Below are 24,424 nucleotides of genomic sequence, written 5' to 3' on the forward strand. Positions count from 1 at the left end.
TTTTTTTTTAATGCTGTTTCTTTTGAGCAGTAGGGGGAGTGTATCAGAAAAAAAAAAACTAATGAAAATCATGATGCTGCATGTAAATCAAGCAATTCATCAGGCCTGGGGGAAGTTGATGCCCTGTTTTCGGGGCATCTGAAAGGAGCTTCTGACTGGAAGGAGCATACAGGTGTTCTGATCTTTGCAGCCCTGCTCCAACCTGTGCTGCTCGACTCCTTCAGCTTTGGTTGGTTTAAAACATCACATTATAACAAAGTTCAAAGCCCTTGTCCTTGCTTTCTCAATCCCAAGGAAGGAAAATGGGTTATTTTCAGCCATATATGTTTCTTTTGTTTCAGAAAAAGTGTAAAAGCAAACAAACAAGAAACAAAAAATGGACAACTAAACCTTCCAATAAGACAAACTTCAACAGCCATGATCGACTTGTGGAGCCTTTGTTAATGGACCACCTAACAGGGGTGCTCATGCAGGAGTTTTCCGGATTGATAGCTAATGTACAGATAACTGAGCCAGGCCCTGGCTGTCATCATTTTGCTGTTGGAGAAGTGAACATCAGAGGGGGGCTCAGGACTCACTCCACGTGACACTTGTAACATTTTCATTGCTCACCAAGAGGGGTATTGGTGGTGGTGGGAGTGTGTGTTTGTGTGGAAGAGAACGGTAGGTCTGCATGCCCCCATGCCCAGCATGGGTAATGCAGCTTTCTCTCAGAGAGTCTGCTCCACGAGGTAGCTTTGTGGCCCCACCTCAGTTCTGCTCTTTGCACTGTTTACTTTACTATCTCTCCCAGCAGCTGTGTGAATGGGAGAGCCACAGCCTGCTGAAGTACCCTTCGGCTGTTCCCAGTGACCCTCAAGTCTTCAGAAGCATTTGAGTGAGAATAATGCTGAAATCCTTAAGCTATTTGGCTCAAAAGAAAAGCTGCACTGCCATGGTGATAAAGCTCCCAATTGAATAAAGAAAATGGCAATTTCCAAGAATCTGGGTGGTAGTTGTTTTAGTCAAGTTGAGAAATGGGATCACTGAGAAGGGGATTTCCGCAGCATCTAGTCTGTCAGGGTAACAGTTATTCCCCTCTGCCTCCTGTTTACAAATTCCAGGAAGGGAGCATGAGGCCTCGGGTTGCATCTCCATTCCCAGTAAGACAGGCAGTCTGCAGGGTCTGTCAGAGTTCTTCACGACAGTTACGCTGTAGTGTTTCCTGTTAAAAGTACTTCATATACTGAACATAATCTTGGTATTTCACAGATGCCACACGTGTATGAATGTCCTTCCTAAAGGATTTCTCTATTCCTAAAGAAATAGAGAAATACACTGGAGTCTACAAGCCTTTGTTCCTGAGGAAGTTGACAAGGATTTCACTTAGCTTTGTGTCCTGTCAGACTCCTTGAGGGAGGTCGTAAAAACATTTCTCCCTTTCCCCCTCTCTTTCATTCACCCTAATGGGACAAAGAGTTGCTGGATTCAACAACATTCTTTCCCAAATGATTCTTAAGGCATGAGGGTCACTCAGATTTATTTTTAAACTCACAACCTCGGGCTGAGGGAAAGCAGTTGTCCTTACTGAATTCCCTTGGGGGCTTTCAGCTGCCCAGACACCCCACGTCTTTATGGGGCACATTCCAGCGGTCTTAAAGCCCTGGCTCTCAGAGTAAAATCTGGTCTGGCGTCTCACTCGTGGAATCCCTTCCTGAGCCATGGCATGAATTAGGTGTCAGCTTGGAAAGCAGAAGGAACAGGTGGCCTGTGAGCTTAATATAATACTTCCGGCTTGGTAAAGTGGTTTTGGAGCCTTGTGCTTATTGAAAGTTTCCTTCTGCTTTCTTGTCAGCTTTAACCATATCTTGATGGTCTTTAGTACCCTTCTGGGATTTTCTAGGAGCGTGCTGGAGACTGTCAGAATATAAGGAGTTAAATCACAGTGAACTTGTGGAGAATAATTAAACAGTGATTAAGTGATATTTTAACTCCTGTTGGAGAAGGCAATGGCACCCTACTCCAGTACTCTTGCCTGGAAAATCCCATGGGCGGAGGAGCCTAGTAGGCTGCAGTTCATGGGGTCGCGAAGAGTTGGACACGACTGAGTGACTTCACTTTCACTTCTCACGTTCATGCATTGGAGAAGGCCATGGCAACCCACTCCAGTGTTCCTGCCTGGAGAATCCCAGGGACAGCGGAGCCTGGTGGGCTGCCGTCTATGGGGTCACACAGAGTCGGACACGACTGAAGCGACTTAGCAGCAGTATAGGTGAGAAATGGAAATCATCAGGAAAAAAGTTTGGCTGGGGTCATCTTATCTTTGTTGGCCAGATCCTGCCTGCCCTTACTCAGTTTCATTTTTAGCTGTGAGGTGAACTCACATACACTTCTCTACTGATGTCCATCTTTGTCTTTGGTTGTACTGCTCCTCCTTCCCTTTCCTGTTACCCCCTCCTCTTCTCTTTCTCCCCTCTTCGCCTCTGCCTCCTTCCCTTCCTCCCCCACGTTTCTTTAATTAGTCTGGGAAAACCAGTTCCACTCAGAACAGTTGGAACGGGACTCAGTTCCCTTCTGTGTTTTCTGTTCCTTGAAGGCCTTGAGATGAAGCAGAGAGATAGGAGATTTGGGATATTTGGAAGGCCACAGGACTAGTGGGAAAAGCACCAGATAAAGATTTGAAGATGCCTGGGTTTGAATCCCAGCTCTCCTGGGATCCTACCTGTGTAACCCTGGACAAGATACTGAATCTTTGCAAGTCTCTCAGCTTCCTCTTGTATAAAATGGGGATGTGATTCTTATCTGAAAGAGTAGGAATTAGAGAGGATTAGAGGTATGTATGTAAAGAGCCTTGCTTGCCACTCACAGTAGGTATTTGATTGTGTTTGAAAGTAGGAGCTTTGCTGTATGATGGAACAGGTAAGAGTTGATGGTAGGGTTTAGATTGCCTTTGGTTAGCTTTTTGCCTGTTTAACTACATGTTAATTGTATAGTTTATATAATATGAAGTTATGTTATTCTTTGCCTTTTTTCTTATCTAGTAAATGTAGTAGCAACCCAAAGGAGAGTTAGGAGCCCTGTTCCCTCTAGTCTTCATCACCCATCGTTCCTCAGCCATTCCAGATAAACAAATTTAAGTGAAAAGAGTTTATATATAAATGTAGAATTAAGGCTTTAAAATTATTTATTTAATTGGAGGCTAACTGCTTTACAATATTGTAGTGGTTTTTGCTGTACATTGACATAAATCAGCCACGGGTGTGCATGCGTCCCCCATCCTGCACCCGCTCCCACCTCCCTCCGCATCGCATCCCTCAGGGTTGTCCCAGTGCACCAGCTTTGAGAGCCCTGTTTCATACATCGAACTTGGACTGGCGATCTGTTTCACATATGGTAATATATATGTTTCAGTGCTGTTCTCTCAAATCATCCCACCCTCACCTTCACCCACGGAGTCCAAAAGTCTGTTGTTTATATCTGTGTCTCTTTTGCTGTCTCACATATAGGGTCATCGTTAACATCTTTCTAAATTGCGTATATATGTGTTAATACACTGTGTTGGTATTTTTCTTTCTGACTTACTTCACTCTGTATAACAGGCTCCACTTTCTTCTACCTCAATAGAACTGATTCAAATGCATTCTTTTTAATAGTTGAATAATATTCCATTGTTTATGACAAAGCTACAGTCATCAGGACAGTATACTACTGGCACAAAGACAGCAATATAGATCAATGGAACAAAATAGAAAGCCCAGAGAAAAATCCAGGCACCTATGGACACCTTATCTTTGACAAAGGAGGCAAGAATATACAATGGAGAAAAGACAATCTTTTTAACAGGTGGTGCTGGGAAAACTGGCCAACCACCTGTAAAAGAATGAAACTAGAACACTTTCTAACACCATACACAAAAATAAACTCAAAATGATTAAAGATCTAAATGTAAGACCAGAAACCATAAAACTCTTAGAGGAAAACATAGGCAAAACACTCTCTGACATAAATCACAGCAGGATCCTCTATGTCCCACCTCCCAAAGTAATGGAAATAAAAGCAAGAATAAACAAAGGGACCTAATTAAGCTTAAAAGCTTTTGCACAATGAAGAAAACTATAAGCAAGGTGAAAAGACAGCCTTCAGAATGGGAGAAAATAATAGCAAATTAAGCAACTGACAAAAAATTAATTTCAAAAATATATAAGCAGCTCATGTAGCTCAATACCAGAAAAATAAACAACCCAATCAAAAAATGGGCCAAAGAACTAAACAGACATTTCTTCATAGAATTAAGATTGTGATTGCTTCTCTTCTTCAATTAGATTGCTACGTTCAAGTCCATTTTATATGTAATATCTGAATTCCTACTCTTAATACCAATGCAGCTATTTATTTCTCTCAGGAATGATTTATTTACATAGAAGATGTAAGTTAATTTCCGAACACTTTTTATGTTGTCATATTTGAGACATTTGTGGTGGAGAAATAGGTCATGGTTATTCCATTCTTCTTCCTTTACTGAAGTGGAATGAGCCGAGGCCACTGGGCTTGGCACAGCGCAGGGCCTTTGCCATTCCTTTCAGCCCTTGTTGTGCTTGGCTGTGTCCCTAGGTCTTAGGACTTAGGCTGCTCAGCTGTTTTGGAAACTTGCGTAATGCATTGCTTTGCAGTATGAAAGATACGCTGTGGCTTTGTAATCCTCATCTTTTGACGTATCACTTCTTTTGGGGGAGGAATCTTCAAAAATCAAGTGTCTCTAGAGTGCTTAGTATTTGAAGAACATAAGGAAGTTTGAGTACTTTTGTCTCAAAGTATCACAAGACATCAGCTCAGATTGCTTTTTATTTTATATATTCATGAATTAGAAGACAATATTGTTAAGATGGCAGTACTCCCCAGATTGATCTACAGATTCCATACAGTGCCTACCAAAACCTCTGTTGGCTTTTGTTTTGCAGAAATTGACAAGCTGATCTTAAAATTCATAAAGAAATGCAAGGGACCCATGGTAGCCAAAATAATCTTCAAAAAAAGAAGAGGAAATTGGAGCACTCACATTTCCCAATTTGAAAACTTTACTACAAAACTACAGTAATCAAGACAGTGTGGTAATGGTATAAGAATAGAGATATAAATCAGTGGAATAGAATGAGAATCCAAAAATAAACCCCTGCATTTATGGTGAATTTTTGATAAGGGTGCCAAGAAAATTCAATGTGGAAAGAATTCCCTTTTCAGCAAATTATACTAGGACAACTGGATATCCATATGCAAAAGAATGAAATCGGACCCCTGTCTTGCATGATGTACAGAAGTTAACTTGAAGTGGCTCATAGACCTATGTGTAAGAGCTAAAACTATAAAACTATTAGAAGAAAACTTAGGAATAAATCACTGTGACCTTGAAATAAGCAATGGTTTCTTGATTATGACACTAAAAGCACAAGCAACAAAAGAAAAATGTAGATAAATTAGATTTGATCAAATTAAGAACTTCTGTGCTTCAAAGAACACTGTTAGGAAGGTAAAAAGATGCCCCATAGAATGGGAAGAGATATTTGTGAACCATACATCTAACAAGGCAGGGGTTTCCAACCTCTGGGATCTAATGCCTGATGATTTGAGATGGAGCTGATGTAATAATAATAGGAATTAAGTGCACAATAAATGTGATGCACATGAATCATCCCCACACCATCCTGCTCAATCTGTGAAAAAATTATCTCCCACGAAAATGGTCCCTGGTGCCAGAAAGCTTGGGGACTGCTGTATTAAGGGACTTGTATCTAAAATATATAAAGTCCTCTTGCTGCTGCTGCTGCTGCTAAGTCGCTTCAGTTGTGTCCGACTCTGTGCGACCCCAGAGACGGCAGCCCACCAGGCTCCCCCATCCCTGGGATTCTCCAGGCAAGAACACTGGAGTGGGTTGCCATTTCCTTCTCCATTGCATCTAAGTCCTCTTAATTAACAGTGAAAAGACAATTTAATCACAAATGGGCAAAAGATTTGAATAGATGTTTCTCCAAAGAAGAAACATAAATGTCCAATAATAAGCACATAAAAAGATAGAGATACCACTCCATACCCACTAGAATGGTTACTATAATGAAAAAGAAAGCAAGATGTGGAGAAATTGGAACCCTCATACATTGCTGGGTGGGAACATAAAATGGTGCAGCTGCTTTGGAAAACAATTTGGTGATTCCTCAAGAAGTTAGAGTTACCAAATGGTCCAGCATTTCTACTATGTATAAATCCAAGAGAAACGAAAGTGTGTATCCAGCCAGATGTGTATAAAAATGCTTACAGCAGCATTATTCTTAATAGCTAAAAAATGGAAACAACGTAAACACCTACCACCTGATGAATGGATAAGCAAAAGTGGTATATTCGTACAATGGAATATTATTCATCAATAAAAAGGAATGAAATAAAAATTGGTGCTAACATGAATCACACTTGAAAATATTAATATGCTGAGAGAAAGGAGCCAGCTTGAAAATATTCTAGGTGAAAGAAGCCTGCCACAAAAGACCACATGTTGTATGATTTCATTATACAGAATAGGCAGATTCATAGAGACAGTAGTAGATTAGTGGTTGCAGGGTTAGGGAAGGGTGGAATGGAAAGTGACTGCTGATGGATATAGAGTTTCTTTTGGTGGGTAATGAAATGTCCTGAAATTACATGGTGGTGATGGTTGCACGGCTCTGTGAATATACTTGCATTAAATTATATATACTTTATTTATACATACTTTAAAAAGTATGTGTACGGTATGTGTATGAAATTCAATAAGCTGTTAGCCAAAACATTTCAGGTAATTTGTATGTCTGAATAGTATTTTGTCAGTTTGAACTTGGCCCCTGTTCCTGCCATCATGAATCTCGAAGTTAGAGCATCACTCTTCAGCACTGGGCAGGTGACTGTTGCCTCAAAGCCTTTCTCATCTTTCTCACCTTGGGTGAGAAATTTAGGTTTGCAGTTAACTTCTTGAAGGAGAAGAGCTGATGGCACTTTGTATCAGGAACCAAACCTTTTAAGGTGAATGTTCTGAGGCTGAAACCTTTCCAAATTTTAAATGTGACAGTCTGTGCCCTACCCTCGTTTTTGTTTACCCTCTCAACTGTGTGTTCCACTGGAATCGTTTATGTTTTGGGTTCCAGATCCCATTCCCAGCTCTTCTAAGAACCTCCCTTCTTTTCATTTCTTACCTTTTTCGCCCAGGCTGCTGTTCTTGCTCTGAGGCTTTCTCTCCAAGGAGGTAGGGAGTAGCTGGAGGAGCCTCTGGGTGGCGCCCTGTGTCCAGAAGGTGGACAAAGGAGAAGGGCTCGCCTGAAAGACGCTTAGACCTGTGTTGGCAGGAAGAGATGACTCATTTTTCATCAGAGGAATTTCAAAGAAAATATAATGACAGGATGATGTCAGAGGAGCAGGTGGAGACAGGAACCTTGATTGAGGTGCTGGAGGGCGGTGTTGGATTGTATGGTTGCCAGGGTAGGCAGAATCATTGACTGGCACAGATCACAAGAATCGTCACCTGTTTTTCAGTTCCTTTCTCAAGAGCCCTGGTGTGGGCAGAGCCTTCAGAGCATGTGGTCAAGTCCGTGCCTGTCTTGGGTGTACTGTTTTTGTATCTGGGTGAGACACTTCATCCCATCCCAGTCATGGACGTATTTCACATGCAGTGTGGTGTGTATGGGGCCCTTCACTCTGTGTATCAGCTCCATGACTCGCAGGGCCTGTGTCTGAGAACTGAAAATCACATGCTCATGGTGGTTCGAGGGGTGTCATTTCCCCTGATATATTAGGTACAGGAACTTGCCTAGATAGCAGAAGCTCAGATCTCAGGGCGTGTGTACTGAGTCGTTTCAGTTGTGTCCAGCTCTTTGCGACCCTGTGGACTTCAGCCCACCAGGCTCCTCTGTCCCTGGGATTTTTTTCCAGGCGAGAATACTGGAGTGGTTTGTTATGACCTCCTCCAGGGGATCTTCCCGACCCAGGGATCAAGCCCGCATCTCTTATGTCTCCTGCATCGGCAGGCAGGTTCTTTACCACTGGTGCCACCTGGGAAGCCCCTCAGATCTTAGGGACTTTACCTTGTTGCTGAAAATGCTCTGGTTCCCTCCAGTGTTTTGGCAAGAGCTGGATCTTTGTTCTAATCTTAGTGTTTTTTTTTTTTTTTCTTTTCTTTTCTTTGAGTTGAGTGCCCTCCTTGGTGTGTGTGGATGAAGCTGATAAGTGGGGGTAACTTACAGTCAGGATAGATAAGTCTTCTAATATTTTCATTCTGTAAAGCAGTCCAGTTGGTTAGATGTTTAGGCTCCCATTGATGTTAAGACTGTAAGGCGTGCTCCTGGTCATCACTGTGTTTTAGCAGCTACCAGTCTGTGTGATTGTGAGGTTGGATGCTAAATCAGTAGTTTACAAAAGGATAAAAGAAAGGATATTTAGTGCTAGTGCTCAAGGAATGGGATTCCCCAGTGGCTCAGTGGTAAAGATTCTGCCTGTCAATGCAGGAGATGCGGGTTTGATCCCTGGGTCGGGAAGACCCCTGGAGAAGGAAATGGCAACTCACTCCAGTAGTCCTGCCTGGAAAAAATCCCAGGAAAAGAGGAGCCTGGCAGTTTACAGTCCATGGAGTTGCAAGAGTTGGACCCGACTTAGCAAGTAAACAACAACTCAAGGAATATTTGAGGAGAGATATCTTAGCAATATCAACTGTTGCTTTTGTGTTTTATGCATCATTCATCTGCAAGTGACATGGAGATAGGGGCTTTTGGGTGGCATAGGATGCTGCCAAGAAATAGGAGCCCCTTTCTTTAAGATACACCATATGTGCTGGCTGCTCTGTGTGCTCAGTTGTGTCCAGCTCTTTGTGACCCTGTGGACTGTAGCCCACCAGGCGCCTCTCTCCAGGCAAGAATACTGGAGTGGGTTGCTATTTATTCCTCCAGGGGATCTTCTCGACCCAGGGATCGAAGCCGTGTCTCCTATGTCTCCTACATAGCAGGTGGATTCTTTATAGCTGAGCCATCAGGGAAGCCCAAGATACATCATAAGTAAGAAGAAAAGTGAAAACAAAAACAAACCCCCAAACAAACAAAAATGCCTGAAATTGGAAAGAGCGGGAAAGACAGCTTTGTTTATTACTTGGTGCTGTCTTTAATTGTTGGACAGCACTACCAGGCACACTGTGGGACTGAAACTGATCTTCATACCCTGGAGGGGGCTATGGAGGACATGAGTCAGCTTTTCTTAGAGAAGGGTGCTGGGCTTCCTTGGGCCCAGTTAGCATCATTGCTCCTCCCTGCTAGTTGTGCTTCTCTCTGTTCTCTGTCCATGAAGTAACAGGTCAGTAGAGTAGATTTTTAACTTGAAATGCCAGGGAAAGTATTCTCTAGAATGGGTTTGATTTGGGAGCTTCCTGAGGATAATTTGTGATGACAGTGTTTCAGAAATCACCACCTGACTCACTGAGCAGAAGCAGCAGTCTTGTCCTGAACGTGTTCTTTGTGTATCCGTCCCTTAATAGATACAGGTCCTCTCTTCCTTTGGTTATGAGCTCAAGGCCTTTAATCATGAGGTTGAGCCAGTGGTAAGCAAGAACTATTCTGACATGCCAGTTAACCAGAATGTTAAAGGAATCCACATGGGAGCTGGGGTTCCAAACATCTCTGATTTTTTTTTGGTGGGGGAGGAGAAGGACTCCTTTATGGGTTCATTATCAACTATAGTATAAAATCCAAACTCATCTTGTCACTTAAGACCTCTCATAATCCAGCCCAACTTTCTATAAAATTGTTTTTATCAAAATTATATTTGTTCTTCTTTTAAAAGGTCAAATATTACTATTACTATGAAGTTTCTAACAAAAGTCATTTCCTGTTCTATCCGTTCCTACCTGTGAGAACTACTTAGCTGTTTCTTTTAGTATTTTCCACTGCTGCTGCTGCTGCTAAGTCGCTTCAGTTGTGTCCGACTCTGTGTGACCCCATAGACGGCAGCCCACCAGGCTCCCTGTCCCTGGGATTCTCCAGGCAAGAACACTGGGGTGGGTTGCCATTTCCTTCTCCAATGCATGAAAGGGAAAAGTGAAAGTAAAGTTGTTCAGTCGTGTCCGACTCTTCGAGACCCCATGGACTGCAGCCCACCAGGCTCCTCTGTCCATGGGATTTTCCAGGCAAGAGTACTGGAGTGGGGTGCCATTGCCTTCTCCATTTTCCACTACACTTATTAATGTACTCTTGTACTAGTGATTTTGAATTTTCAGTTTTAGGCGTTATCCGTTGCTGTTCTCTAGGAAATCTGGGTTTAGTTTTTTCATCCCTGCTCTTTCCCTTGTTTCTGTTGCCACATATTATTACCATTGCCAGGTACTCAGTGTTTAGATGGTTATGATCATATAAAGTTGCTTAAAGCTGAGGCACGTAGTATCCTACAATTATGTTTACTTTCTTGACCAATTTTTAAATTTTTTTCCCTGGAATTAGCAATTGGCCTATGTTATCATTTGTTTACCATTCTACGTGCCTATCTCCATGCTCTCCTCTGGGACTCTAGGGCAACGCTCAGTATGCTGGAACATATCAAATAATCTTTTGGTTCATTATTTCCTTTGGAGACATCCCACCCCTCCCCAGGAGTTTTCTGTTTTCCAGCTGTAGCTTTTTCTAAAGCTAAAACCCTGAGTCTTCCCTTTACCATCAGACTGGGGAATTCCTTTGCCTCTCTTCTGTATTGGCTGCCCTGTTTCCTGGATCTCATGCACTCATTTTTCTTGGTTTATTGCATCTCTTCATTGGAATATATCGTAGAGTAGCTTCCTACTGTCTTTGAGAATTTGCTTATTTGAAAATGTCTTTATTCTCCTTTCCATTTAATGGAGGGTTTGGGTGTAGAGTGCTAGGTTACAAATGACTGGCTTTCAGTGTTGCCCTTGAGAAGTCCAGTGCCACTCTGGTTCCTGACCTTTGTTTGTAATCTGTTTTCTTTTTGATAGCTTTTAGGATTTTATTTTTATCTCTGATATTCTGAAATATGAAGATGTGCACTGATGAGGGTCATTTTTACTTACTGAGTTAGGTTCTCTGTGGGTCTTGTTTATTGGAAAACACCTCTTTTATTTATTAGTTCTTTGATAATTTCCTCTCTTCCATTTTCTCCTTCTGGTACTTCAGTTAGTTGGATACTGGACTCCACTGTTGATTTTCTGTCCTCTCCCCCTCAGTCTATATTTTCTGTCTCTATTTTTGTTGCGATTTATGGTGAAGATCTTCAGCTCCATCTTCCAGCTCTTCCTTGAAGTATTTATTTTTGCTCTCATAATTTTTATTTCTAAGCATTTCCCCCTTATTCTCTGCGTATTGCATTTTTATATACTTGTTCTTGTTTTATGGCAATATTACCTTTTAGGACTCTGCAGATAGTAATCACCACCTCCCCTCAGTGTTTTCCTCTGCTTGCAGTATCGTCTGTGTTTGTTTCAAGCTCCTTCTGTTTGCTCGTATGGCCTACGTCTTTCATGTTAGAGACTCTCTTATGTCTGAAGTTTCTTGGTGGTCTTCATAATTAAGAGTTAGCCCCTAAAAAGCTGATTGGTGGGGCTTGTTGGCTGGTATGCTGTAATGACTGATGGGGTAGGGAAGGTCCATTTCCCCTGGCCAGTCTCCTTATCTGGGGCCTCCTTAGCCTGGCAGCCAGAGCTCTGGGGTTGCCAAGCAGGGCAATGGGGCACCGGGGAGGGTTGTGTTGTTCATTATGTCAGATTTCACTCAATGCTCCTGTTTTCGGTGAGGTTCCTCACTTCTGACCTCAGGTGAGCCTGAAGACACTGAACCAGTCAGTGATCCACCTCACCCTGCAGCCCCCCCACCCCACCGCCAGGCCTTCCAGGGTACCGACTGCTTCCAGTTCCCGAGCCTTTCTGGAGTCTTGCAGCACCGGTTGCCGCGTCCCCGGCCCCTACAGGCACTTAGCAGAAAGAGAAAGCGGAAATTTAAATTAGTGACCATTTATCTTTCCACTCTCTAGTTAATCAAATTTCTGTTGATATTTTAAATTCAAGACTGGTTTATAAAATTTCTGTTGTTGGTAATAGGTAATATAGAACCTAGGCAACTAAATATTTCACAGAACCGCGGAATTTTAGAGCTGGGAAAGAGTTTAGAGACCTAGAATATCAACTCATTTTATGAATAAATAAATAGATCCAGTGTGATTAAATGGTGCTAGAGTCATAATAAGCTAGAGACAGAAATGGGACTATAACTTCATTGTCTAGCTCTCAAGCTGCTAGATATAGTGATAAAATCTGATACATGCTTAATTAAATATACTGGTTAATTCAGAGTTAATCAGAGGGCACTTTCTGTTTCTTTTTTTTGTTTGTTTTCAATTTTATTTCTTTCTTGTGGCTGTTGCTGCTTGGGCTTTTTCTCTAGTTTCAGAGAGCAGGGGCCACTCTGTAGTTGCGCACACGGGCTTAGTTGCTCCGAGGCGCGTGGGATCCTCCCAGACCGGGGAATGAACCTGTGTCTCCTGCACCGGCAGGTGGAGTCTTCACACTGAGCCATTCTTGTTGAAAATTTTTATACATTTCTTTTGGTCTTAGTAATTACATAATTTTGTCATAGGTAATTTCTTTCTGATTTTTGTTTTTGACAAGTCGGGATATTGAATATTTAGTTTGAATTTTGTAAAAAACTGGGTTGTGTAATAGTTTTTCCCCAAGGCCTTAGGAAACCATGGATTACAGGTGAGAAGGATATAAGCAAACGAAGTGAGAAACGCTGTGATTTCAAGAAAAATTCTTTAAAAATGAGTGATTATGATGTATGTAGGGTGATTCTTTTTCTTCTTCAGTAGTAGAGTACATACAGTAGGAGGCAACCCAGTCTAGCTGAGTCCTAGCTAAAGTTTTGCTGTTTGAATATTTGTCAAGGATTATTGCTTGAAGTATCCTTAAGGTAAATTGTGTCAAAGGTCCTCCGTAATTTCCCTGAGTTATTTAGCTCTCGGCAGTCATTTCTAAACTGTTTGAGATAGCTCTGTTGATCATCATCTCTGAGGGGCTGGAAGCTCTAGGAGTATCTATTGGGAGACAGTTGAACAGTAACTATTGTTTTTTTTAAGGATTTGTTGAATATCAAGAATGCCAGTCACTAATCGAAACAGCCAGATGCCATTCTTTTCTTCAGTCCCCACTTTGGGCACCTGAGGGTGGATGGGCAGGTACTTACTTAAGAGGCTCCCTCTTCCTCAGATTTGGCTTTCATCAGTGCTTTGCCTCATAATATAAGGCTGTAGGACAGCAGATGGTCTGATGCTGGGGCTGGCTTGCAGTCTCCATTAGGCAGAGCTGTTGCTAGAGAAGCAGTCTTATGGTGGAATGAACCAGAGCTGACCAGTAGGCTGGGCTGGGCTGGGCTCTGCTTCATGTCCATTACTCTTGGTTTCATCCAGAATAGAAACTGTGGTCCCGATTTTAGATGTGCTTGTTGGTGTTTCTGCCTTTGCCTGCTTCTTCATTGCCACCTGGCTGTCATTGGAGAGAATTCACTATAGCTCTAAGACTCTGCAGGGAGTTGAGAGGAACTATGCTTGTTTCCGGGACGGGATGTGTGTTCTCTTCCATTAAAACTGTTACCCACATTTCCTTTTATTACTCGTTAAGTCAGAGGCAGCTGGGAGGATGCATTACTCACCAGGCACACACAGTGGCCCTGGCTGTGGACAGGGAGTCTGGGCTGAGCTCAGAGTGAGTCAGCTCAGGGAATGGAAAAATTGCAGGGTAGTGTGGGGTAGGGGTTGTGTGCCAGTGACTGTTCCTTCTCTGCCTGCTCTTTTCTCTATAAGGACTCATCAGAAAGCTGTGAATACTGGGCATCCAGTTTCGGTAGTCAGTAAGCCAACCAAACTGTGGTGATGGTGTCTCCCGTGAAAGGAATGAGCTGACTGCACTTGGCATTGTTGTCTTCTCTGTCGTGTGTGTATATGGGTTTTGAGGCAAGCTTGAGCTTGTATAATAAAGTTCTGTGTGTGAGGATTTCACTAGAATCAAGCAATCAGAGTCTCTTTGTCTTAGTTATAAATTTAGTCATCTGTATCTATTTTTGTCCAGTAGGGGTCACTGGGGTATTAAACTCTAAATGAGAGCCCCATCTAATCCCATGATAGACCAATCAGATTCCTTATCTTTATTGTTTAGAGTACTTTTTTTATTTTTAGAGCAGAAACGGAGGATGTGAACTGTGTGGAACATTAATTGTTTGAAGAGTAGATTATTCCAATGGTTGAGATGGAATTGATTAAAAAAGAAAAAAAAATAACCAGCACCCCCTGAGACCCCCTGAGTTGGAAGCAGGGAGTCTTAACCACTGGATCTCCAGGGAAGTCCTGAGATGGAATTGATTTTATGAGTAAGATTTGAAGAGCAGTTTTTAAAGACAATGACGAGAAATAAGGGAAGAAAATTGTTTATTAAAGCATCTGATATGTACCCATGTACTTTACATATATTCCTTATTTAATCTTGTGAACAATGGTGAGAAACAGGTATTTATACACACATTATAAGTATTAGGAACCCAAGTTCAGGAACATTAGTGGCTTCCCCAGGGTCACATCATTATGAAGTGATACTATCAGGGGAGATCCTGTTAGCCATGTTTCATTTGACTTTGGTCCTTGGACCCTGGTAAAGGGTCATGAGACCAGAAGATTATTAGAAGGTAAGCAGAGCCTGATGGTAGATTCTCCTGAGAAAGACTAAAATGATTCTTGTGTTGAATTAGAGTTCAGAGCAAGCTCCAGAGATTCATAAGTGGAAAGAAGCTAGCAAGTCTGTCTTTATCTTCAGGGGGCAAGTTCTACCTCTTTTTCACTTAGAGAAAAAGTGATGTGGCCGGGATGTGGTCAACTGTCTCACAGAGATCTAAAATTAGCTCTGTTTGTGTGCAAAGTTTGGTTTCCATGGATAAATAGTTTAAGTTGGTCTCTCTGACCTACCTCTTATCTTGGCCCAGACTCTTCTTTTGAGCCTTGAATGTTGCTACCTATTGACATTTTCAAGCCTGCCCAGTTATATCTTTGTTGAGCTCCTGACCCCTCAGTCAGTTGCATGTTTATGCTACTTTTGCATTCTTGATTTTCTGATATCTCAGGAAAACAAGTTGATCACATGTTCATAGCCAGACCACACTAAAAGACATTTCCCATTGAGACCATTGTTTTTATTTGGAAAAGCATTTTAAAATTGCATTTAGGTGGGATACAAGTGAGATGCTAACTCTCTTTCACTGTGCATTTACTTGGAATGCGGATATTTCTGGACAAAAATAACAACCTTGGCAAAATTCAGAAACAGCCCCTGTAGACAGGGCTTCTTATTCTTAAGTCACATTTTTCCATTTATTTAAGATACTGACTCTCAGAATATCCTGGAAAAAGTTTAATAGCTAGATCTTATTATTTTTACTTTGCTGGGGAAAACAGAACCCGAAAGAGAGGGATTATTTAAAATGGTGATATGGATATTAAGGTTGACTAATACTCTTACACTTACATTTTCCTTTTGGAAGCAGGGCCACTGAAGCCCATTTTGTTTTATTCATTGAGTTGGTGGTTTAGATCTGTTAAATACCTTGACTTACCTCCTTGCATTGGCCATTGAAGATGATTTGATGCTTTGCTAGGTCCCGTGTGGCTCTGTAGTAGAGAATTTGCCTGCCAGTGCTAGAGATGCAAGAGATGTGGGTTTGATCCCTGGGTCAGGAAGATGCCCTGGAGGAAGAAATGGCAACCCACTCCAATATTCCTGCCTGGAAAATTCCATGGACAGAGGAGCCTGGTGGGCTGCAGCCCATGGGGTCGCAAAGAGTTGGACACGTCTGAGGCATGAGCACATGAACAAATGTTCTAGTGCAGGAACAATGATAACAATAGTTAACATTAATGAGGATGAGAAAAATGCATGGACTATTCGGCACTCAGTAAGCACGAACATATATATATATAGTGCTTACTGAGTGCGGAATAGTTCATGCATTTTTCTTACCTAATCCTCACTGGAACAGTGTGAAGAGGTAATTTTATCATCCCCATTTTACAGACAGGGAAATTGAGAATGAAAGAGATTAAGTAGTTGGTCCAAAGATACAGATAGAAACCATGAAGTCAGATTTTGGGTCTAGGTTTGGCTAAAGATTGTGTTAGAGTTCTGGAAAGATGGAAAGAGAGAAAAGAATGGGGCTTGGGGAGAGTTTGGCTGCTGGACAGAATTCATATCTCGAGAGACTTGTGGAAGTGGAATTTCTGAATCAATAAATTAACTTTTTCCTCATAATCTCTCAGGTACATTTGGAAGTTCACTGTTAAAAGTGTCTTGGCTCCTTTGTTAGTGTGTGTTATCTGCTGGGCCTGTTTAGAGAAGCATGTTGAGTTATTCCTGCCATAGGATGAATAGTTTTCTGGGCACTTGCTCTCTGGTGTGTTTTTGTGGTGCAAATAGATGTTGTATTTTGGGAATCTTGACGATTTGTTGGATCCAGTTTTTCTTTTTCCAGTATGTTCCCCCGTTATTCGTGGCCCTCACAGTGCTCTTTAGATCCTCTTGCTCTTTTCATCTGTTCATTCATTTATTCATTCATTTCATGAGTAGATCTTTAGTGATGAGATTTTATATAGGAGAACGATTTTAGCTTCAAAAACTTTAGTGGTGTAAAAATATATACACAGCTATTGTTATAAAGTAGAAAATGCTAGATGTCATAAGAGAGAAGCCTATAAATTATAAGTGCACAGAAGTTGTTTACTTCTAACTGGAATGGAGGGAGTCACCAGGGAGAATTCCGTGGAAAGACTGGCTTAAATTGATCCACAGCAGTGGGACTTTGACTTATGGAAATGGGAAGGAAATACATGCCAGGGTAAGTGAAGGAAACTTTGTAAAGCCAGAGTTTTTAACTTGCTCACTGTGAGAAATGCAAGTTATAGAATTAAATGACAGATGAGTATTTATTGAGCATTTAAGACAAACCAGGCATTACGTATGCTTCAGGGAGATTAATCTCACAGTGGATGAGAACAGGGTCAGCAGGTTGGAGACTGGGATTAGGAAAATTAGATTTGGTAATTTTGGTGATAGGTTAGGTAAGTGATCAGTTTACCAAGGTTTTGTATAGTCTGAGCAGTATTCAGATGTCTTTTTTTTTTTTGGCTGCAGCTTGCAGCTTGCAAAATCTCAATTCCCTGACCAGGAATTGAACCTGGGTCAAGGCAATGGAAACCTGGAATCCTAACCAGTAGGACACCAGGAAAAACTGCCTGGTGTTTCTTCTTCTTCTTGTTTGTTTGTTTTTTTAAGTTAAGTAATTAATTTATTATTGGGGCTACGCTGGGTCTTGGTTCCTGTGCTTGGGCTTTCTCTAGTTGCAGCCAGCAGGGGCTACTCTCTAGCTGCAGCGTGCAGGCTTCTCTTTTGGAATGTGGGCTCTAAAGCTTGGACTCAGTAGTTGTGGCTCTCGGGCTTAGCTGCCCTACCACCTGTGGAATCTTCCCAGGCCAGGGATCGAACCTGTGTCCCCTGCATTGGCAAGTGAATTCTGAACCACTGGACCGCCAGGGAAGACCTATTCAGAAGTCTTGTGATTACATGTATTAAATAGTTTTTTTGCTGTCCCTCCAAATAATGATAATTACAGACAGTATTTATTGAGCACATACTGTATGCCTGGCACAATCTAAACACCATAAGTGCCTTAACTCATTAATCCTCACTACAGCTCTGTGGGACAGGTTCTATTATTATCATCATTTTACAGATGAGATGGAGGTTCCTTGAAGTCACTTATGTAACTTGCCCACAGGTGCTAATGTACCGTATATAGTAGAGTCTAGATTTGAGCTCAAGTAGGCAGACTATAGCCTGTGGGGTCGCAAAGAATTGGACATGATGGAACACAGCACAGTCTGGTTTCAGATTGGGCCTGTAATCACCATGCTGCTAAAATACTCATGGCATCTAGGTTATTGAGCAAGAAATTTGGATTTTTTTCCTGCCTTTATTGTGTTCAGTGACTCTTGGGTATGTAGAAAATTCTTTTTAGACATTCTGAACCTTTGCATTTTTATTGTTGTCTCAATACCGTATTGCTAAATCTTAGAGATCGGAGTCATAGATGTCTCCTAATGAGCTTCTGTGAAGCCCACATCCTTTGCCTCCTGGACTCACTGGGAAAACACAGGTGACAGGCACTCAGGGCCAGGATTTGATGCTGGACCTCCCAGTTCCAGAGACCCGTGGTTTCTAATCCTGTTAGTCATGTGGTAGTCTCCACCAAAATTTTAATCTTAAATTGTATTTGATTTTTTTTTAGGTCTCTTTTTGTAAACATTATTTTTCTACATTTCACTCTTTTAAATGGGTCTTATATTTCCAATCTGTATCTGCTAAAGTTCTGATGCTGGTGGATGTTGGTTAGTTTTGAGACCAGATGTACTCCATGACAGTTCAAATAAAACATACAGCCTCCTTTCTCACAGGCTTGCTTTCATCTCAGTCACAGATACTGACGTGATTTGGGGCTGTTGCTCTGTTTCAAGATTTCTGTGGGTAACGGTTGTGGGTGACCAATCCTAAATTCTTGTGAGTGAAGTAATCTGATAGAAAGGCAGGTCTCAAGTCTTAATGAAGTTCAGAGTGTTGCTTCTACAAGGTTTTGTTCCTGGTTTGGGGCCCTTTCCATTGGCTTTTAGCAAAGGATATCCCGGAGGGTGCTGAATATGTCTTTAAATGGCCTATTCTCTGTGTCATAAATGATCTCTAAAACGAAAACTAGCCACTCCCCTTGCCAGCTTCTAACCACTTCCTGTGACAACACACAGATCCATCTTAGTTTTTCTGAGTGAAAACATTATTTTCACAAGGCAATTTCTCTGCCCGTTTTCCTTCCTTCAAACATGCATGTGTACATATACACAAAAGCTAGAAACAAACTTTAGATTTGTGATATGTAGAAAAACGGTGTATCCAAGGCATAGCATGTTATCTTAGAAAAATCTACAAAGAATAGATTAAGTTGGATACTTTCCATTATCTTCTCTGATAACAGTAGATTCAGAATGTATCTTGCTATTTGAGTCTTTGAATTTTTTTTCCCTCCAAATTTCCTAGGTGTTTTTGAATGGCACAAGCATGATACATGATTTTCCAATTAAGACAGCCTTGCAGTGGCTTCAGGTAGCAGCGTAAGGAAGAGAAATGGCTTTCATATTAGGAAATGAAAATTTGGTGAAGATACTTAAAAGATTGCAAAGAAGTGTTATACAGTGGTGACACAGACAGCACTAGCTCTGTAACATTTTGTGTTGAAATTGAGATTCTCTCTTTAGAGCTGGGTAGAGCTCTTTATAGGCTCTGTCTTACAAAGAGGAAGTATTCCAAATATTTAAATATCTAAAATTGTTTAACTTCAAATTAGCATACAGATTTTGCCAGAACTTTTCAGCAAAAGGAGGTAGTGTGCTTAAAATAAATTGACTAGAAATCAGCCAGATAAAAGTTCAGATGCCAGTTCATCCTCTTACTTTGTGACCATGTGTAATTCGAACAAGTTACTGCCTAAGTGATCTCACGTAGTTTCTTGACTGCAAGACAGTATCTTGGGTCTCTCCCAGAACTCTGGATTCATATATTCAATTGCATATTCAAAATTCCACTAAAATGTCTACTAGGCATTTCAAAGTTAATGTATCCAAAATAGAATTCCTACCCCATTCCCCACCCCTCACGAAAAAAAAAAAAAAAACAACAAAAACACGCCAAGCAACTACAACCACCAATGAACCGCAGACCGTCTGCTTCTCTGGCTGCCTTCCCCATCTTAGGAAATAGCAGTTCTGTCTTTAATTTCTCAGGCCCAAACCTGGAAGTCATTCCCAACTCTGTTCTTTCCTTGCTCACCCCACATCCAGTCTATCCGCAGATCCTGATGACTCTTTTTTTCTTTTTTAGTTTTAAAAATATTTATTTATTTATTTGGCTCAGTCGGATCTCAGTTGGGGCATGCAGGATCTTTTTTTCCAAGTTACAACATGCAGGAATTTTAGTTGTAGCATGGAGGATCCTTATCTGCAGCGTGTGAAGCCCTCGTTGCGGTACGTCGGATCTAGTTCCCCGACCAGGGGTCAAACCGGGACTCCTGCATCCTGCATTGGGAGCGCAGAGTCAGCCACTGGAACACCAGGGAAGTCCTGACTCTTTTTTTTAAATTTGTCCAGAATATGACCGTATCTTACCATCTCTATCACTGCACCCTAATCTCGGATATCATTTCTCAGGCACTAGTTTTCACTTGGATTATTGTAATCACATTGTAACTAGTTTCCCTGCTTCTGCTTTTGCCTCTCAATACAGCAGTCTGTTCTCAATACAGCAGCAGGAGTGGTCCTTTTAAAACCTAAGTTAAATCCTATCACTCTCTCACAGGAAACCCTCTAAAGGTTTTCCATTGCACTTAGAACAAAAACTGGAGTCTTTACATATGCTCTATACAGACACAGGTGATCTGACCCCCACCTCTGGTCTCGTCTCCTGACATTCCTGTTCGCTTTCAGCTTCAGTCATTCAAGTTTCCTTGACCTCCCCTGAACACTTCAAGCCTACTTCTGCCTCAGGGACTTTGCACTTGCTCTTTTCTTTGTTGGGCTCGTCCTTTGTCTAGATAGCCATATGACTTGTTGGCTTGTAATCTGTAGGTCTGCTCAAATGTCATCGTCTTAGAGAAGCCTTCCCTGACCATTCTGTACAGAAAACTATAAACATCTCCCCTCTGGTTCTCCCTTCTCCTCTTCATCTCCTTAGTATACGCTTTATTTTCTGTCTTCCTCTATCTTCCTACTAGCATGTGAGTCCCATGAGGGCAAGATCTTTGCTTTATTCACTACTGTGTTACCAGTGTCTAGAACAGGAGAAGGCAACGGCACCCCACTCCAGTACTCTTGCCTGGAAAATCCCATGGACGGAGGAGCCTGGAAGGCTGTGGTCCGTGGGGTCGCTGAGGGTCGGACATGACTGAGCGACTTCACTTTCACTTTTCACTTTCATGCATTGGAGAAGGAAATGGCAACCCACTCCAGTGTTCTTGCCTGGAGAATCCCAAGGATGGGGCATCCTGGTGGGCTGCCATCTATGGGGTCACACAGAGTCGAACACGACTGAAGTGACTCAGCAGCAGCAGCAGCAGAACAGGGCATGGCACATAATAAATATTTGATGAATGAAATGTAGGTTAGCATAAAATTGTAGATGATCTTGACACCAGATTAAGGCATTCATATTGTATTAGTTCCCCCATTAAAGGCCCTTTATTAACCTTTCTGGTTAGTAGATTGTGCAAACGTAAAACCCTTCCCTTTTATTAAAAAAAGAGGGGATAAGTTTACAGATATTAAAGCAGTTTGCATTTTTAAAACTTTTTTGTGGTAACACAGCATGTTTATATACTGTAGTTGAAAAGGCACTGTAGAAATAAAGAGCTAGTTTGATAGAAAAAAGAAGTTGTAACCCTTCTCCGAGTGAAGGATCCTGGATGTTAGATGTACTCTTGGCTGTTGGGTCATCTGTGTTTTTGTGTGTCCACACTCCATTTTATAAAGTATCTCTTCATAGGAAAGTAGATGAAGAGGGGGCATTGCAAGAACTTTGCATGTGCAGCTTGGATTGGGCAGACTTCTTTCTAGCCTTCGAATGTGTTTCTTAGGTTTATTGAAATATAATTTAGGGACTTCCCTGGTGATCCAGTTGTGAAGAATCCACCTTCCAATGCAGGGGACATGGGTTTGATCTGTGATCAGGGAACAAAGATCCCACATGCCACGGGACAACTAAGCCTGCGTGTCACGACTGCTGAGCCCGCGCTTTCTAGAGCCCGTGCTCCACAGCAAGAGAAGCCCATGAAGTGCACCTAGACAAAGCCCAAGCACCTCAATGAAGAGCCAGCACAGCCAACATAAAAAATTAATTAAAAGTATAATTTATATACGATAAAATCCATCCATTTAGGACTGCAATGTTGTGAGTTTTGACAAATGTATATAGCAGTGGAACCATCATCACCATCAGCATATAGAACATTTCCATTTCCTTGTGTTCCTCCTTTGTATTCTGTTCCCTTCCCTCACCCCATGCCCCTGGCAACCACTTATCTGATTTCTGTTCTTATAGTTTGCTTTTCTAGTGAAATCACACAGTATACGTGATTTTGCATTTGGCTTCTTTCATGTAGCTTGTTACTCTTGAGACTCATCCAGGCTGTTGTATCAGGAGTATGTTCCTTTTGTATTGCTGTGTTGTAGTCCCTTGTATGGATGCACCACAGATTATTCGTTCACCAGTTGATGGACATTCGGGTTGTTTTCAGGTTTTAGTTATTTTGAATGAAGCTGCTATAAACGTTTATGTGCAGGTTTTTGTGTGGACACATGTTTTCATTTTCCTTGAGTCAGTACCTGGGACTTACATTGTTTGGTCATATGTGTGTGACTGTTTTCTAGAGTAATTTCTGGAGTGGCCAATTTCATCCCCACCAGCAATATATGAGAGTTCTGGTTGCTTTACATCTTGCCAGGACTTGGTTTTAGTCATTCTACAGGTGTGTATATGTTAAAATGTTTTCAATTGCTGCTACAATGTCCGTTTCAGGTTTTCATTTGCAAGCAGGTCTTAGTTTCATGAACGGCACTGTTCTCTGCTGTCGTTGAGCGTCCTGCTGTCCCCTTGGGCGGCTAGTAGAAATCAGGTAGATTTTTCACCTCTTGGAAAAGATACTTGTGGAGCAGTTTTGCTCTCCTTGCTGATCGTCAGCATGCCTGATGTGAGGTCTGTTTCATGGAGCTTGATCTGCATGTCATCCTCTCTGTAGTGATGTTCAGATCCCTTGCCTCTTCCTCCCGGATTGTGGGTGTGGAAGGATTGCCCACCCACTGTGCCAGGGAACTTGTGGACACTTAAACATCCTTCTGTACTTTACCTCCTCCCTGCTAGTGGTTCCCTGGTGCTGCTGTGACTTTTTCTTCTGGCTCCATCCCAGCCAGGCTGGGAATGGAAAGTTAAGAGTGTGACGTCCTCTGACAGCCTCCCATCTTGTAGAAGGGTCTGAGGCTTGTTTGTTTAAGCTGAACAGAGGATGCCAAAGATAGAGTTTGAGTCAGCTCAGCACCAGCTTAGCCGCCCCTTTTTGCTCTCCTGGTTCCTCCTTCCCTCTCCCCTCCCCCTCTGGCCAGTTGTTTCCTGGGCTTTGTCTGAGACACACTGTGGAGTTTTAGTCCCGTCTGCTACTGCGTGCGTGCGAGATGGGGGAGAAGCCGCCAGGAAGTTTCTGACAACCCTGAGCTGCGGGGCCTCTGCCTCTGCTGATAGTACGGGACGGCGGTAACCTCAGGAGAAAGGCATTCAGAGGCTGCGCCGAGCTGTGGGCTTGTGGCTCACTCAGGGGAGGAGGAAGGACGGGCCTGGAAATGCCTCTCTTAGATGCCTCTTATTTGCCACCAGCCATCTTTATTTTGACTCACGTTCTTGGAGTTGCCGGTGTTCTATACTGGAAAAGATGTGCCAGAGGCAGAGCAGGTAACGGTGCCCAGTGCTTCTTGGAATCTGCTATGGGGCTTTTGGGGGTAGGGTGGATGACAGAGGTCTTCCCACTTGCTTGCCTTAAAGGGCCAGCACAGCCTGTGGGCCATCAGACGTGAGTGTGTGGAGGACCTACTGAGGATACCGGGCTGTGCCGGGACCAGTTTAAGACTGGGCCCTTTCTTGCTCCGTGAGGCTTGTCTGGCGAGGCGGTGCTGGTAGGATGAGGTGATGTCTGGGCTCGAGGCTGAGGGAAGTGGCAACTCTGCTGACTTGTTCCTTCCTCAGAGAATCAAGCCCTTCCATTCCTTACTTTCTCAGTCTCAGAGTAGTTTTTGGATCTGTTTTTTTTTCAACCAAAAGCATAGAGTAACTCTGTCACCCTCCTCCAGGTATAAATGTGGGAGAACTTGTGGGATTAGAGAAGTTTCTGGATTTGCTAATTATTCGGGTGAGAAAAGGCAGAGGAGAAGAGGTCAGTGAGAGGAAAGGGTGGCAGGCTGTCCTTGCCGAGGTGCATCTGGGAACACAGGGATGCCTCTGTTCTCTTTGGTAGGATTGAAACTGTTCTTTTCCCCTCAGGCAGCTACACAGTTTACACAATGTGAACCCAAGCCATCATGCATCCTGTTCAATGCAAGGAAGTTAGCTGTTCTTTTCCCCAGGTGAATATTCAGATCCTGATATTAAAATTTTATTCATTTTGTTCTTGAGTGGTAGCAGACCCCTCTTTCTTCCCGAATTACTATTTGCTGCATTATATTCCTTTGGCTTCTAAATGGCCAATGCTGGGATCAGCCCTGTGTTTAGCGGATT

General features: G+C 42.3%; 1 protein-coding gene across 14 annotated transcripts in view; it reads left to right on the forward strand.

Moving 5' to 3' along the window:
* Positions 1–24,424, forward strand: part of MACF1 (microtubule actin crosslinking factor 1) — a 340,643-nt gene that overhangs the window by 82,729 nt on the left and 233,490 nt on the right. For 2 of the 14 annotated variants that reach the window (XM_086380242.1, XM_086380411.1), the window contains exon 1: positions 23,157–23,605. The exons of 11 other annotated variants lie outside the window; for them this stretch is intronic. In XM_086380242.1, coding sequence (XP_086236368.1) covers positions 23,497–23,605 — 109 coding nt within the window. In that variant the 5' untranslated portion in view covers positions 23,157–23,496. Of the gene's footprint in view, positions 1–23,143; positions 23,606–24,424 lie in introns of those variants that run through there. One more of the 14 variants, XM_086380273.1, reaches the window with a different exon arrangement.

Source organism: Bos grunniens, chromosome 3 (assembly GCF_055505025.1).
Source record: "Bos grunniens cultivar Pamir isolate PY7600 chromosome 3, Bosgru_T2T1.0, whole genome shotgun sequence".
Classification (NCBI taxonomy): domain Eukaryota; kingdom Metazoa; phylum Chordata; class Mammalia; order Artiodactyla; family Bovidae; genus Bos; species Bos grunniens.